Genomic DNA, 12461 nt, shown 5'->3' with positions numbered 1-12461 from the left:
TTCCGCTGTAGCTAGAAGGAGAGAAGAGGTTTAGGGAACACGTAGCAGCCTCAGCCACAATTCCCAATGTGATGACACATACCGGATGTCTTTAATATGTTTCATTTGTATTGTCATTTGAATAGACATAAAATGTTGAGATTATGCAATCAGATGATTTTTGTTAATAGTTTCAAAAATAATCTTGTAGGAACTATTGATATTGTGGACTTAGCTACCTCTGAGAACTTGTGTGTATGTGTGTGTGTGCGTGTGCACGCTCATGCACTTGCGTGCCCGCTTTATTACTTGTCATACTGCGATATAGCTTTCTCCTTGACGTAGCCTATGTAGTGCCTTCCGTGTGGGTAGTGATCAGTAAACACCATGGCAATGCCTGGCAATAGACAGAAGAGATTTTTACTGAGAAGGCTAACTTTGGAAATAGTCAAACAAAGCATATTCTCTCATTTCTTTTCCCGCTTGCTTGTTGCCTCTAACTTCTGCTCAGTGCATGGTAAGGATGGTCGTTCCTACCTGCTCAGGTTCACGCACAAGCTCTGGTTTAGGTGATACCATCCTCTCACCCCTCATAGCTCACGTTTTTGTGTGTTTCAGTATTATATAATGAGTATGTAGACATTTCACGAGACAGGGAGATATTTTGATACTGTGAGAAGAGTTCTGTGGAGTCTTATATGAAATAGTGAGCCCTGTGGATGCTTTGATCCTGGGCCAAGAAGGGTGCCACTGTTGGCATCCAGCCCTCACTGCCAGCCCACAGTTGGACGTCTACACAGGGCAGTTCTGGAAGAGCCCGAGGCTTGGATGGGGACTGACCTAGCCAGGGGTGACCCAGGACACGACTGGATGTTCTACCAGACTTCATAGCCTCCTTTGTGCTTTTGTAACTAATAAAGCAGAATTGTAGACAGAGTACCAGGAAGCGTCTTCTGTTCTTTCGAAAATAACTTTTCTGTCTTGTTTCTGATTCTCCTTGTAGCAAAATTGACATAATGTCACTGAAGAAAAGTTGGAAAATGCAAAAATAGTACAAAGTTCTTTAATCATTTATCTATAAGAATGTTTCAATTACTTTTTTTTTTTTTTAAACTTTTAGGCGAAGCCAAAGCTGATTGAACCACTCGACTATGAAAATGTCATCGTCCAGAAGAAGACACAGATCCTGAATGATTGTTTAAGGGAGATGCTGCTCTTCCCTTATGATGATTTTCAGGTAGTTAACTTTCAAATAGAGCCATGTGGTTGGTCTCTACAAATAATTGTTTTTAATCTACTGATTTATTATTTGATTATTTAATTTTAGGGTTTTTAAAAGATAAAGATGTTATTTAAGAGAGAGAAGTCATTAAAAAAAAAAGAGAGAAGTTATATTGTTACGTTTTTCCATGCATTCCTTTATGGGTTGATTTTTAAAAATGGTATTATTTTTGCATATAAATACGTACAGATATGAATATGTGGTATATATGTTTATATATGCATATAGGCAAATACATGCATATGCATACATACACACATGCATGTATTACATGTAGGACATAAGTATTTTTTGTATGTGTTATACTTTTAATAAAAGTGCTATACTCTGGGCGGATTTAATGGACGCAAGCACCTCGTGTGTCTTATGAGCTTTGAAGAGAGATTTATGGTTTCTGCCTGTGCCTCAGTGCTAAGGAGAGCATTTGCTGGGGAGCACTGGAGGAATTTGTCGTGCGTCCTTTTAGGGTCACATTTTGGGAAGCCACCACGAGAGAACCCCTGAATGGCATGTGGGCTCCCAGGGAAGGGCTTGGGGGTAACCAGGAATGTTCTGACATCTGCTTCTCTGGTGAGCGACACGTGGTGTTCCTTGGATCTCGGGGTGTGGGGGGAGGCTTCCAGCGGACTGGCCCACCTCCTGCTGGGAGCTGCTCTGAAGATTGTTGCTTCAGGTTTCAGGTCGTGAGAGCCCTGTGGCCGAGCCACCCGCAAGAGCTGTGAGGCCAGTGAGGAGGGATAGTAGGACCCCAGTGGTGTTAGAGGCCTGGCTGCCTGCGGTCACTGTGGGTTTAGGTTACTCTCCTTGCTCTCTGGGACCTGCCTCATTGTGTGCTTCTTATCTGCCTCGAAGCTTCTTTACCTGGTGCTGTTATCCATCCAATGCCCTGTTTTCTCTGAATTGAGCTGTCTTTTTTTTTTTTTTTTTTTTTTAAAGCTTCACTCTTTGTGGGTTAATTTGAAAGTGCTATGGGAGCACCAGGGTGGTACAGTCAGTTGAGCCTCCAACTGTTGATCTAGCTCAGGTCCTGATCTCCGGGTCATGAGTTCAAGCCCTGGTTTGGGCTCCACACTGGGTGTGGAACCTACTTAAAAATAAAAATGAAAGTAAATTAAAAAATAAAATAAAAAGACTACCTACTTCTAAAACAAAACAGAATAGATGCTGTTGAAATACCTGATGTTAAAAGTATTCCCCCCACCACTTTCTTTTAATCCCAATGCCTTAAACATAACCTACCACATACAGTTCTGTGCCTACTGCATTGTCTTTAGAAACTTCCATGTTGATAACAATTGTTAAGTTATATTCTTTGAAGTTTTTTTTTCCCACCAGTTTCCCAATTTCTACCAGTTTACAACAAAGCTGGGAATTCTCACAAATGTTCACTTTTTTTTAGACTTCTAAGAGGTACATGTGAAGAAAATGATTATTCTTTAATTCCTTCCTGAAAAATAAGGAATGCTGTGGAAGTGGCATTGGCCCTGAGTGTGACTCTGCTGCCCAAGGACCTTCCACTGAGAAGTGGTTTCAGATCATGCCTCAAAATACGATGTTTTTGAAAATGTCATTGCATAGTAGACTACTCACCTAAAACATAAATGGAAGCCTCAGAATTATTTCTTTTGCCCGTGATTTTGGCAATAAGTTTATCAGCATGAGAAGTTAAATCAGATGATTACAAATTAGGCTTCATGTTGACACATGTTTCCTGTAGTGTGCTCCGAGGAAACGATGCAAACAAACCAAAGAAACAAGATACAGTTAATTCAGTATCATCTTTTACTCCAGGGACAAGGAACCTGGGTGTTTAAGCAGTTGTAGAACCAGATGATTGAAACTCTGAGAAAAACTCTTTTGTCCCTTTTGCTTGTAACGATTTCCGTGGAGATACCAGGCATAAAATTTCTAGGAAAGGCAAAGAACTCACTGACATTTTGCTGGCCAAGATTGAATAAGGGTTATTTTCTGTTTTCGGGAAGTTTTCCCCAAAGATTGAGGAGCTTAAATTTCAGCTTTGATCCCCCTCCCAGCAATTACGATGGGCTCTATTTAAATTTGGAGGCTGTTATGTGTTTTCCTGGAGATTTCTATATTCTAGGTAAGGCCATTTACACTGTGCTTTCTTGTTAGATTGTCTTGGTGATTTTAATAACTGTCCACTTAGCTGAATGAGCAAAATGTCTTAGAAGTGTCACAGATTCCCTCTGTCCCTCTATTTTTAGGCAGAATAGAATTCCTTCTATTATTAGAGGCAGAGGGAAGAATTAGATCAGGGAAAAGTACTTCATATGGAAAAAAACCAGCAAGATGGTTAGGAAGTGGGTCAAATTGTGAGCAAAATGCACGCTGGGGGTTAATTTGCAGGATCATGCTTACTAGTTAAACAGTATTAGTTAGCTGTTAAAATAATAGAACTTTGTGCAAAGCTCTGTCAGTGCATTCGCAGTGATAATTGATTAAAATGTAAGTATGGATAGTGATGAAACAATTGTACACTTTTAGAGCAGGACATACGTTAATCTTGGTCAGGGTTTTTTTTTTTTTTTTTTCCTTAAGATTTATTCATATATTTTAGGGGGAGGAGAGTCTGAAGCAGACTCCTGCAAGTGTGGTGCCTGATGTCTGGTTCGATCTCACAACCCTGAGATCACAACCTGAGCCCAGATCACGGCTGGATGCTTAACTGACTGCGCCATCTAGGCGCCCTGATAGCGATCAGCTTTCAAGGACACCTGTGTTCTCTGAACACTAGTCTTATGTACAGAAAATTTTTTTGGTCAAATGTATTTGCTGAGAGGTGGGAGAAGAGAGTTTAAAAGAAACCGACAGGCACCTGGGTGGCTCAGTTGGTTAAGCATCAGCCTTCGGCTCAGGTCATGATCCCAGGGTCCTGGGATGGGGTTTTGCATCCGCTGGGAGACTGCTTCTCCCTCTGCTGCTCCCCCTGCTTGAGTGCATGTCCCCCATGTCACATAAATAAATAAAATAGAAAAAATAAATAAACCGACAAAATAACCTGAGAGACATGGAGTCAGTATGGATTTAAAAAAAGGCAGAAGGCTAGTTCTCACACTCAGAATATTTATGAAGTTGAGTTTTATCTGCCCCGGGTGAGGGGCAGAGTTGTGCGTCTCCTTCATCCCTCACTGGCTGACTGCACTCCTTTTTCAGAATCAGCCCCATGCTTTGGGGTCTGTTCTCTTCTGTCTCTGTGTTGCCTTCATGGTTCTCCTTGTTGGCGATACCCTCTTTTCTCTTCCATCTTTTTAGAATCTTCTTACCCTTCTGAGGCCACTTCACATCCCATGTCCTCTGAAGATGTTCAAGTTCACAGTGATTTTTTTCCCCCCATTCTCTTAATCCCTTTAATACTTACTGTTCACACTGTAAGTAGTAAGTTATTAGATGTGACTTATATCTAATTTAAGGTTTTACATTTACATCTAAGTACCTTGTTTTGGGCTTTTCCCTAACGGTTTCTTAGGCCTTTTGTGGTCCCGGGTCACCACCTGCGCTGTGGCCAGGATGAAGGTTCAGGCTGTGTGTGTGTGTGTGTGTGTGTGAATCTCTGTTCTCCCACCCACCTCACACCCACCTAATCTCTTTACTGTTAGAATGTTTTAGATCAAGAAATGGAAGTTGACTCTTACTGAAGAAATGACACATGTATGCACGACTGAAAATAATGTCCAGGATTGCTCCCTTTCTCGTCAGACACATAGAGCCGGATGTGGGTCTGGCCATTGACTTCCAATCACAGTTCTCTTTCAGGTGGAAGTCCTTTACTGACATGCTGGTGGCTTGATGTTATTATTTTTTTTAAGATTTTTTTTTTTTAAACTTGTTTATTTGAGTGATAGGAGTAGGAGAGAGAGAAGAGTATAGAGAGAAAAGTAGGGGGAAGAACTGAGGGAGAAGCAGGCTCCCTGCTTTGGGAGGCCAAGGCAGGGCTCGATCCCAGGATTCTGAGATCATGACCTGAGCTGAAGTCAGATGCTTAACCGACTGAGCCACCCAGGTGCCCCACGATTTGACTGACTTAACTGTTGCCATCACTCCTGATGAATCTGTACTTGCCTTGGAGCTCCGTGTACCAGGTACCCTTGTCCCTGATTTGTTACATTGCTTACTAATTTGTGCGCAGCTGTGTGAAGTGGTAGAATATGGGAAAGGTAGTAATTAGTCAGAAACGATGCTGGTGGCAGTTTATGGATACCATGTATATATCACATAAACTAGTGTTTGGTGTGTGATATAAACTAACAAGGATAGAATTTGTGGGGAAGAATAGAAAAGAGCGTATCATGTTTCACTCCCAGAAATGTCCCTAAAGGAGTCGAAAGCAGAGACTTAGAGACACGTGTGCCCCCGTGTTCATGGCAGTGTTAGTCACAACAGCCAAAAGACAGAAGCAACCCCAGTATGCACCAGTGGATGAATGGGTAAACCAGATGTGGTCTTTCCATAAAATGGGATGTTTTTCAGCCTTCAAAGGGAAGGAAATTCTGCCATGGACCACAACGTGGATGAGCCTTGAGCATATTATGCTAAGTGAAATGTGACATTCAGAAAGGACAAATTTTGTATGAGTCCCTTAGAAGAGGTACTTAGATTAGTCACATTTATGGAGACAGGAAGTAGAATGGTGGTGGTCAGGCGCCGGGGGAATGGGGCGTTAGTGTTCGATAGGTACAGAGTTTCGGTTTTGCAGGATGATAAGAGTTCTGTGGGTGGATGGTCGTGATGGCTTCAGCACAGGCTGAAGGCTCCTGGACTGTACACTTAAACATGGCTTAAATGGCAAACTTAATGTTATGGACATTTTACCACAATGGGGGGGGCGAGCATGTGGTTGCAGGACTTCTGTGCTCCATGGATGTGAAATGGCTGTATCCTTAAAGTTATCCCAAGTCAGGGTGAAGAGTAATTTCTCCAGTGTTCTTAATGCGTATTTCATGGTTTAGTATCATCATGTTCCCTAGTAAGAGAATTTAAAAGGAAAGACAGGCGTACCAAGGAAAGATTATTAGGAATGGGCAATCCTAGAAATTTTCATTTTTGGCAGTGTTTAGATACAGGAGAATCCTAGAGTGTTCTCAGCATTGTATAGAAAAATGTGGTTAATCCATTTCCCTTTAAATAACATCCTGATTTTTATTTTCCTCCTGTTTCTTTTCCTCTTCTACTTAACATGAGACTGATAGTGATCTACAAACCAGTGACCTGAAAAGGAAGCCAGGCCCTGCTGCTTACAAAGGGCCTGGAAGTCCCTGATCTCATTTCCCATCTGTCCTTTTGAAAAGAAAAAAATTCTTTCCACACTGTTTTGTCCTCACTTTTTATTACATGCTGCCAAAAAAATAACCTCAGTACTTTGTTTTGAGCTTTTTATTGAAAAATGTTCTTTTGATAAATTCCTCGAAATTTTTATCAGAGGGAATTCAGTGGCCAACAGTGTAACTTTCTGTGAACATTGTGGTTTCTGGGATATTAGTTCATGTCTAGGACTGAACCCACCTGAATAAAATCTGGATAAATAATATTTCGAAATTGAAATTGGCCAGACCTTCAGGACATGAGAATTTTAATTCTAGTTTAAGTAATGACTTTTACAGAAAACTGGAATAGATCATATTTTTATGATCAAATATGTCTTAAAAGCTTATATTTTGGATGGAACTGATCAGTTGAATTGAAAAGTATATTTGTTTAGCTTGTAATTGATAGTTTTAATCCTTGTGCAATGGGGTGCAGCCTTGTGAGTTGCTTAGAACAGGAGACCCGGCTCTTGCTTTCAAATTGCTCAAAATTTAGAAGAGATAATGACCTAAGGTTTCTAATAAGAAGGAGAATGTGACTATTAGCATGAGAGAGATTGAGTCCTATGGGAGTTTATCCTATTAAGTTGGAGATGGTGGGACATCCAGGTGCTGAGAATCCTTGAAGTGGTTGGAAATGCAGAAGTTCAGTCTGAGAGAGGGGCAGGGGTTATTGAACTGGACTCACCCATAGCAGTGTGAGCCAGTTGCCCGGAGGCCTAGAGCATGGGGGTACCTCCATGGGGACTGGATCTTGGGTGTGCCTTTCACTGAGGAAGGAGGGAGGTAGGGACCAAAGACAGACAGCTGGGAAAGAGCCAGGAAACTGCAGGGTCCTGGAAGACAGTGAGAGGACTTGGAAGAGGATAGGCAGAAAGGGCAAACAGTCTCGTGCTCCCCCTGATGGGCTGGGGGAGTTGATACCGAGGATGTCTTGACCAGTGAAGATAGTTTCTGGCCAGGGCTGCTGTGAGCAGGTGGGTACAGCGGTTAGTATTACATGGTAGTAGAGAGAAGGCATCATTGTGGCTCAGAGTAAGAACAAGAGGCTTTAACAGGATTGGGAAAATGAGAGAATGAACTAAAAAGGGAAATCCAGGAATGGGGAAGACATGAAAGATGCCAGTGTTACAGGGATGTGGTTTGAAACAGGCTCTTCTCGGGGGCTCAGTTAAGCGTCTGATTCTTGGTTTCAGCTCATGTCATGATCCCAGGGTCATGAGAGTGAGCCCTGCATCAGGCTCCACGCCCAGTGGGAAGTCTGCTGGAGAGTCTTTTCCTCTCCCTCCTCCTCTGCATCCCCCTCCCCAAGCTCTCTCTCATAAATTAATAAATAATTTTTAAAAAATAGATTTTATTCATTTATTGGATAGAGCAAGAGAGCACAAGCAGGGGGAGCAGCAGAGGGAGAGGGAGAAGCAGGCTCCCTGCCGAGCAGGGACCTGATGCAGGGCTCAATCCCCAGACCCTGAGATCATGGCCTGAGCTGAAGGCAGACGCTTAACCCACTGAACCACACGGGTGCCCCATAAATAAAATTTAAAAAAAGAAAAGAAAAAAGAAACAGGGCTCTTTGGGGGATCTTGGGGATGGAACTGACAGTCTTTGGGGTTCCATCTCTGAACGGTGAGAGGATTGGCTATTGAGAAATTTAGAGTGGATTGGGCTGAGGGACTAGTGACTGGCTGGCTCATTGGCGGGGTGCTGTGAGAAGGGTTTGGAAACCTAGAGAATAGGATGAAGAGGGGGTGACAGTAAGAGTCATTGATTGATTAATTCCTCCGCTGCTGTAACCGTGGCCACAGCCCTCACCCTTTCATGTCATGCTGTGGTTAATGCAGGAGCCTCCTATCAAGTCTTCTGGATCCTATTCTGGATGCCTTTCAGTTTATTCTAACAGAGTAGCCAGAGTAATTGTTTAAAAATAAGTTTAAAAGGTAGTTTAAAAGTTTAAAATAAGTTTAAAAGGTCAGATGGTATCACCCCTGTGTTCAGAGCCCTTCGGTGAAGACCTTATGACCTCTGTGAAGACCTTATCACGACCTCCCTGACTGTCTTCCTGCTCTCAACTGTAGCCACACTGGCCTCTGCAGGGCTCCTCCTTCCCTCCTGGCCATCTCCTGCCTTAGGGCCCTTCCTCAGGCTTTTCCTTGAATTCTTTCCGTGAATTTTTTACCCAGCTGTCTCCCACCTCCTGCAAGCCTTTTGCCAAATCTTACCTTCTTAGTGAGGTCCTTGCCCGCTGCCGTGCTGCCCGACCACCTCTGGCCTTCCTGGTCCCATTTACGTCTCATTTTCCTCTCACCACGTTGCTTATCCACCTCCAGCGTACTTACCGGTTTAATTGGGAGCTCTGTGGGGCAGGGGTCTGGGTCTGGGGCACTGATGTTTCCAGGCACCTGGAAACACATGGCACAGGGCAGGAATTCACTAATACTTGCTGAGTGGGATGAATGAGTGAGAGGGAGACAGAGAAAATGAGAAGGTATGAATCACCCACCAAGAGTGGGCCCTTCCACCTAACATTTTGGTGAAAACAGCCTTCTTGGGAATGTCGGTACTGGAGAACTGAGAATAGAAAACAGGGATGGGGGTTGTAGTGGCAAGATGGTGTGTGGGGGTGGGGGGTAGCGGCGGGCCCCAGACTGAGGCGCTTGAGGTCCTGACATGGCCTCCCGTGGACTGTTGGCTGCGTGCGGAGGCCCTAGAGGTGGATGTTGGGCTGAGGACCTCGTGGATGAATGAGTAGAAATGCTTGACTTGGACATAAAGTTGGAGGCATATAAAGTAGCCCTTGGAGAAGGGGCGTTTTCGTGTTTGCATCACACAGGGGGACGTTTGCTAGGCAGCGCAGATCACAGGGAAGGGTAGGGAAGGGAAGTAGCCTTTTTTCACTGAGGCAGATGTGTATTATTACACGATTTTTATTAGAAATACTGCACAGTGGGACATGTGGGTCACTTAGTCAGTTAAGTTCAGGTCATGATCTTGGGGTCCTGGGATCACACCCCATGTTGGGCTCTCTGCTCAGCAGGGAGTCTGCTTCTCCCTCTCCCTCTGCCCGTGGCCCCCGCACCTTGGACTTGCTCTCTCTCTCAAATAGATAAATAAAATCTTAAAAAAGAAAGAAATACTGCACGCTGCTGAGGAAAACTTACGATCAAGTAGGGAGTTGAGATTAACTACATCAATAACTAGATGAAATAGGACACACACACACACAATCACCTGCATCGATGAATCTAAGATTTGATTCTCTCATGTTGAATAAAAGATACTGGATAGATCTCATAGTCCAGCACTGTATGCATGTGCTCCCCGCCTCAGGCCGCACTCCCTCCCTCCCTCCCTCCCTTCCTCAGGTCTTTTTCTTTGCTTTTTTAGAAAAAATAATGTTTAGCTCACATTTTAAATAGGTCAGAGAGAATGGTAAATGTCCCACAGTTGGTAAAAAGGTCTAAGCACAGACCATCCTTGTAAGCACTGAGGGGTAGGAGGACAGTTCTTTGTATGCGATTAATGTATTTGTCTTAGGTTATTAAATATGAACAACAGACATGCATAGACGAAGTTCTAAGCGAAGGTAGTATCTTAAGACCATGTAAGCACATGGAGATCTATTTCTACTGTGTCTCTACATTCATTGACTATCCAGTCAATCTTTATAATTGTTCGTAACTATAAAGCTGTCTCAAGGTGGCAGACCAGGGGAGTAGAACCAAGGAGACACGGTAGGATTGCATGCAAAAACAACAACACAGAGTCCTTAAAGAGAAAGTCTAGGTTTTGGCTTCAGAATCACCAGATGTCATTGAATGTATTAGTAAGTCCAGAATCTCTGTGGTTGCTGCAACCTGAAAGGTTCCTGCTGTGTGCATTGCTCTGCCTCTTCCTGCCAGGGCCGCCTGGCAGAGTGCATCCTGCTCGGAGTGTCCGACCGTGACCTGAGTGTGCGTGCTGACTGTGTGCGTGAGATCCAGAGAGGACAGAGGAAGGAGGTTCAGTCAAGTCCCCTGATGCCAGAGGTCCTCAAGTCAGGACTTCCCATCTGCTTAGCATTTTGTCAGCGGAGCAGAGTCTCAGCTCCACCGTGTTTAAAATAAGACTTCGGATGTTCTCCCAGGAACTGATGTGCTGAGGCCCGATGGTCTGGGAAGACCAGTGTGGCGGTGGTGATGCCGGCAAATGCGCGGACGGATTTGAGGGCAGTTGCCCTTGGTGTGTGACTGAAACTGCTCCTGAGTGTTGAGGAGAACCTGAGGGAGTGAGCCTTCCTGGGAGGAAAGCTCAGCAGGAAGTTGGAATATGTAAATAATGGCCATGGTGTAACAGGAAGCGTATTCACCATGCTAGGTGTGGTCTTCTTGGCAACTGAAATTACATTCTAGAGAAAGACATATGGAGCCACACGCAGATAAGTAGAAAACAAAAGAAACTGTGCTTGCTTATATCTTCTTCAAGGTTTTGTTACCAGATGGAACGTAAATCAATCAGAGGGAAAATAGGCGCTCTAGACCCAAGATTTAGTCAGAATCACTTCTCTTGGCCAGAAGTTTAGGCCCTGGTCTCTCTGTTACTAATCTGGGTGTTGGGGTAAGTGAGAAGCCTTCTTAAAACTCACTGGATGCCTTTCAGTTTATTATTTTCTTAATTTATAGTTCAGAGATAACATTTGCCCTAAAATTTGGGTTCTCGTAGATGTGCAAGAAGCATAAGCAACACTCCATGCAAGAAAGCTCTTTGTAGCCCTGGCTGATGTCCCTCAGTTGGCAGGGAGGGAGCTGAGAGCCTAGGAAGCAGCCTCCTTCCTCTCAAGGGAACATCCGTTCATTTCTGGGGATTTGCAAAGTCATGTGATGTGGAGCAGATTTTGGGGAAGCTGGACCTGCCACTTGTCCCCCAAATGACCAAAGGCTACTCCTCGTTTTCTGGACATCGCCCCCCCATGCTGTTTTCTCTTGTGAAGTGGTATTTAAGAGTGACTAAAACCAAGCTTCTTTGTAACACCAAACCCAACATAAACCAAACAAAATCTCTAAAAACTGAACTTAATTGATGAGTCTGGTTATGAAGGGCTGTGAACATGAGCTTATTTATAGTTTACTGCATTTGGAAAGCTATGTAATGTATGATTTGGGGTGTTAGCAGAATGAAATTGTTATGACTCTCAAAGGTCTACTGACACCTATAAATGCATGTGACATTTTAGGAAGCAGAACATGATATGGTGACAGAGGCTACCTGAAGGCTCACCAGCTCTGAGACACTGTCTCATCTGGAACCCCGAGTGATCTTACAGTTGAGTGAAAGCATCCACATTTTAAAATCTCAGCCGCCCATTCACTCAACAAACATTTATGTTGTGCCCTATGTTCTGCTGGGTGTTGGAAAAGCAAAGACAAGCAGGAGAGCCGGCCGGTCTCGAGGCTGGTTGGGGACGTGGGTGGTGCCAGCGGCCCAGCAGTCAGGTGGATGGCCTGGTGCATGAGGGAGTCCTAAGTCCCCATGTGCTGGGGGGCTGAAGACAGCCATGGGAGTCCAGAAAAGTCATTAGCGCTGCTTAGCCAAGGTCTTTGGTTGTGGTAAGGAGCTTGGACTGTGGGCTCATTTCTGGTGGAAATGAGGAGTCATGGAAAGGATTTAAGCTGAGGCCTGATGCTCGCAGATGAAACTTTTAGAGATGACTGGCAGAGAAGAGGTAAGAGGGACGAAAGAGAAGAGCTGGGCATACCAGCGTGGGTGCCACTCTGGGCCGCACGCAGGAGCATGGGGACGCCCAGCAAGGAAAGTCAGTGATGTCACACAGGGCGGACTCTGAGCAAACAGAAGAGGCCAGTGCGGGAGGGGAGCCTGGGTGTGGAAGCCTGGGGGAGCTCGTA

At 44.2% G+C, this 12461-nt stretch overlaps 1 protein-coding gene across 26 annotated transcripts in view; it reads left to right on the top strand.

Moving 5' to 3' along the window:
• Positions 1-12461, top strand: part of DOCK9 (dedicator of cytokinesis 9) — a 276869-nt gene that overhangs the window by 123270 nt on the left and 141138 nt on the right. For all 26 annotated transcript variants that reach the window (XM_059377675.1, XM_059377673.1, XM_059377664.1 and 23 more), the window contains exon 2: positions 1100-1216. In XM_059377675.1, coding sequence (XP_059233658.1) covers positions 1100-1216 — 117 coding nt within the window. The remainder of the gene's footprint in view (positions 1-1099; positions 1217-12461) is intronic.

This window comes from Mustela nigripes, chromosome 15, assembly GCF_022355385.1.
Source record: "Mustela nigripes isolate SB6536 chromosome 15, MUSNIG.SB6536, whole genome shotgun sequence".
In the NCBI taxonomy this organism is placed as follows: domain Eukaryota; kingdom Metazoa; phylum Chordata; class Mammalia; order Carnivora; family Mustelidae; genus Mustela; species Mustela nigripes.
The sequence above is the reverse complement of the archived record's forward strand: the minus strand, read 5'-3'. Positions and strand labels throughout refer to the sequence as shown.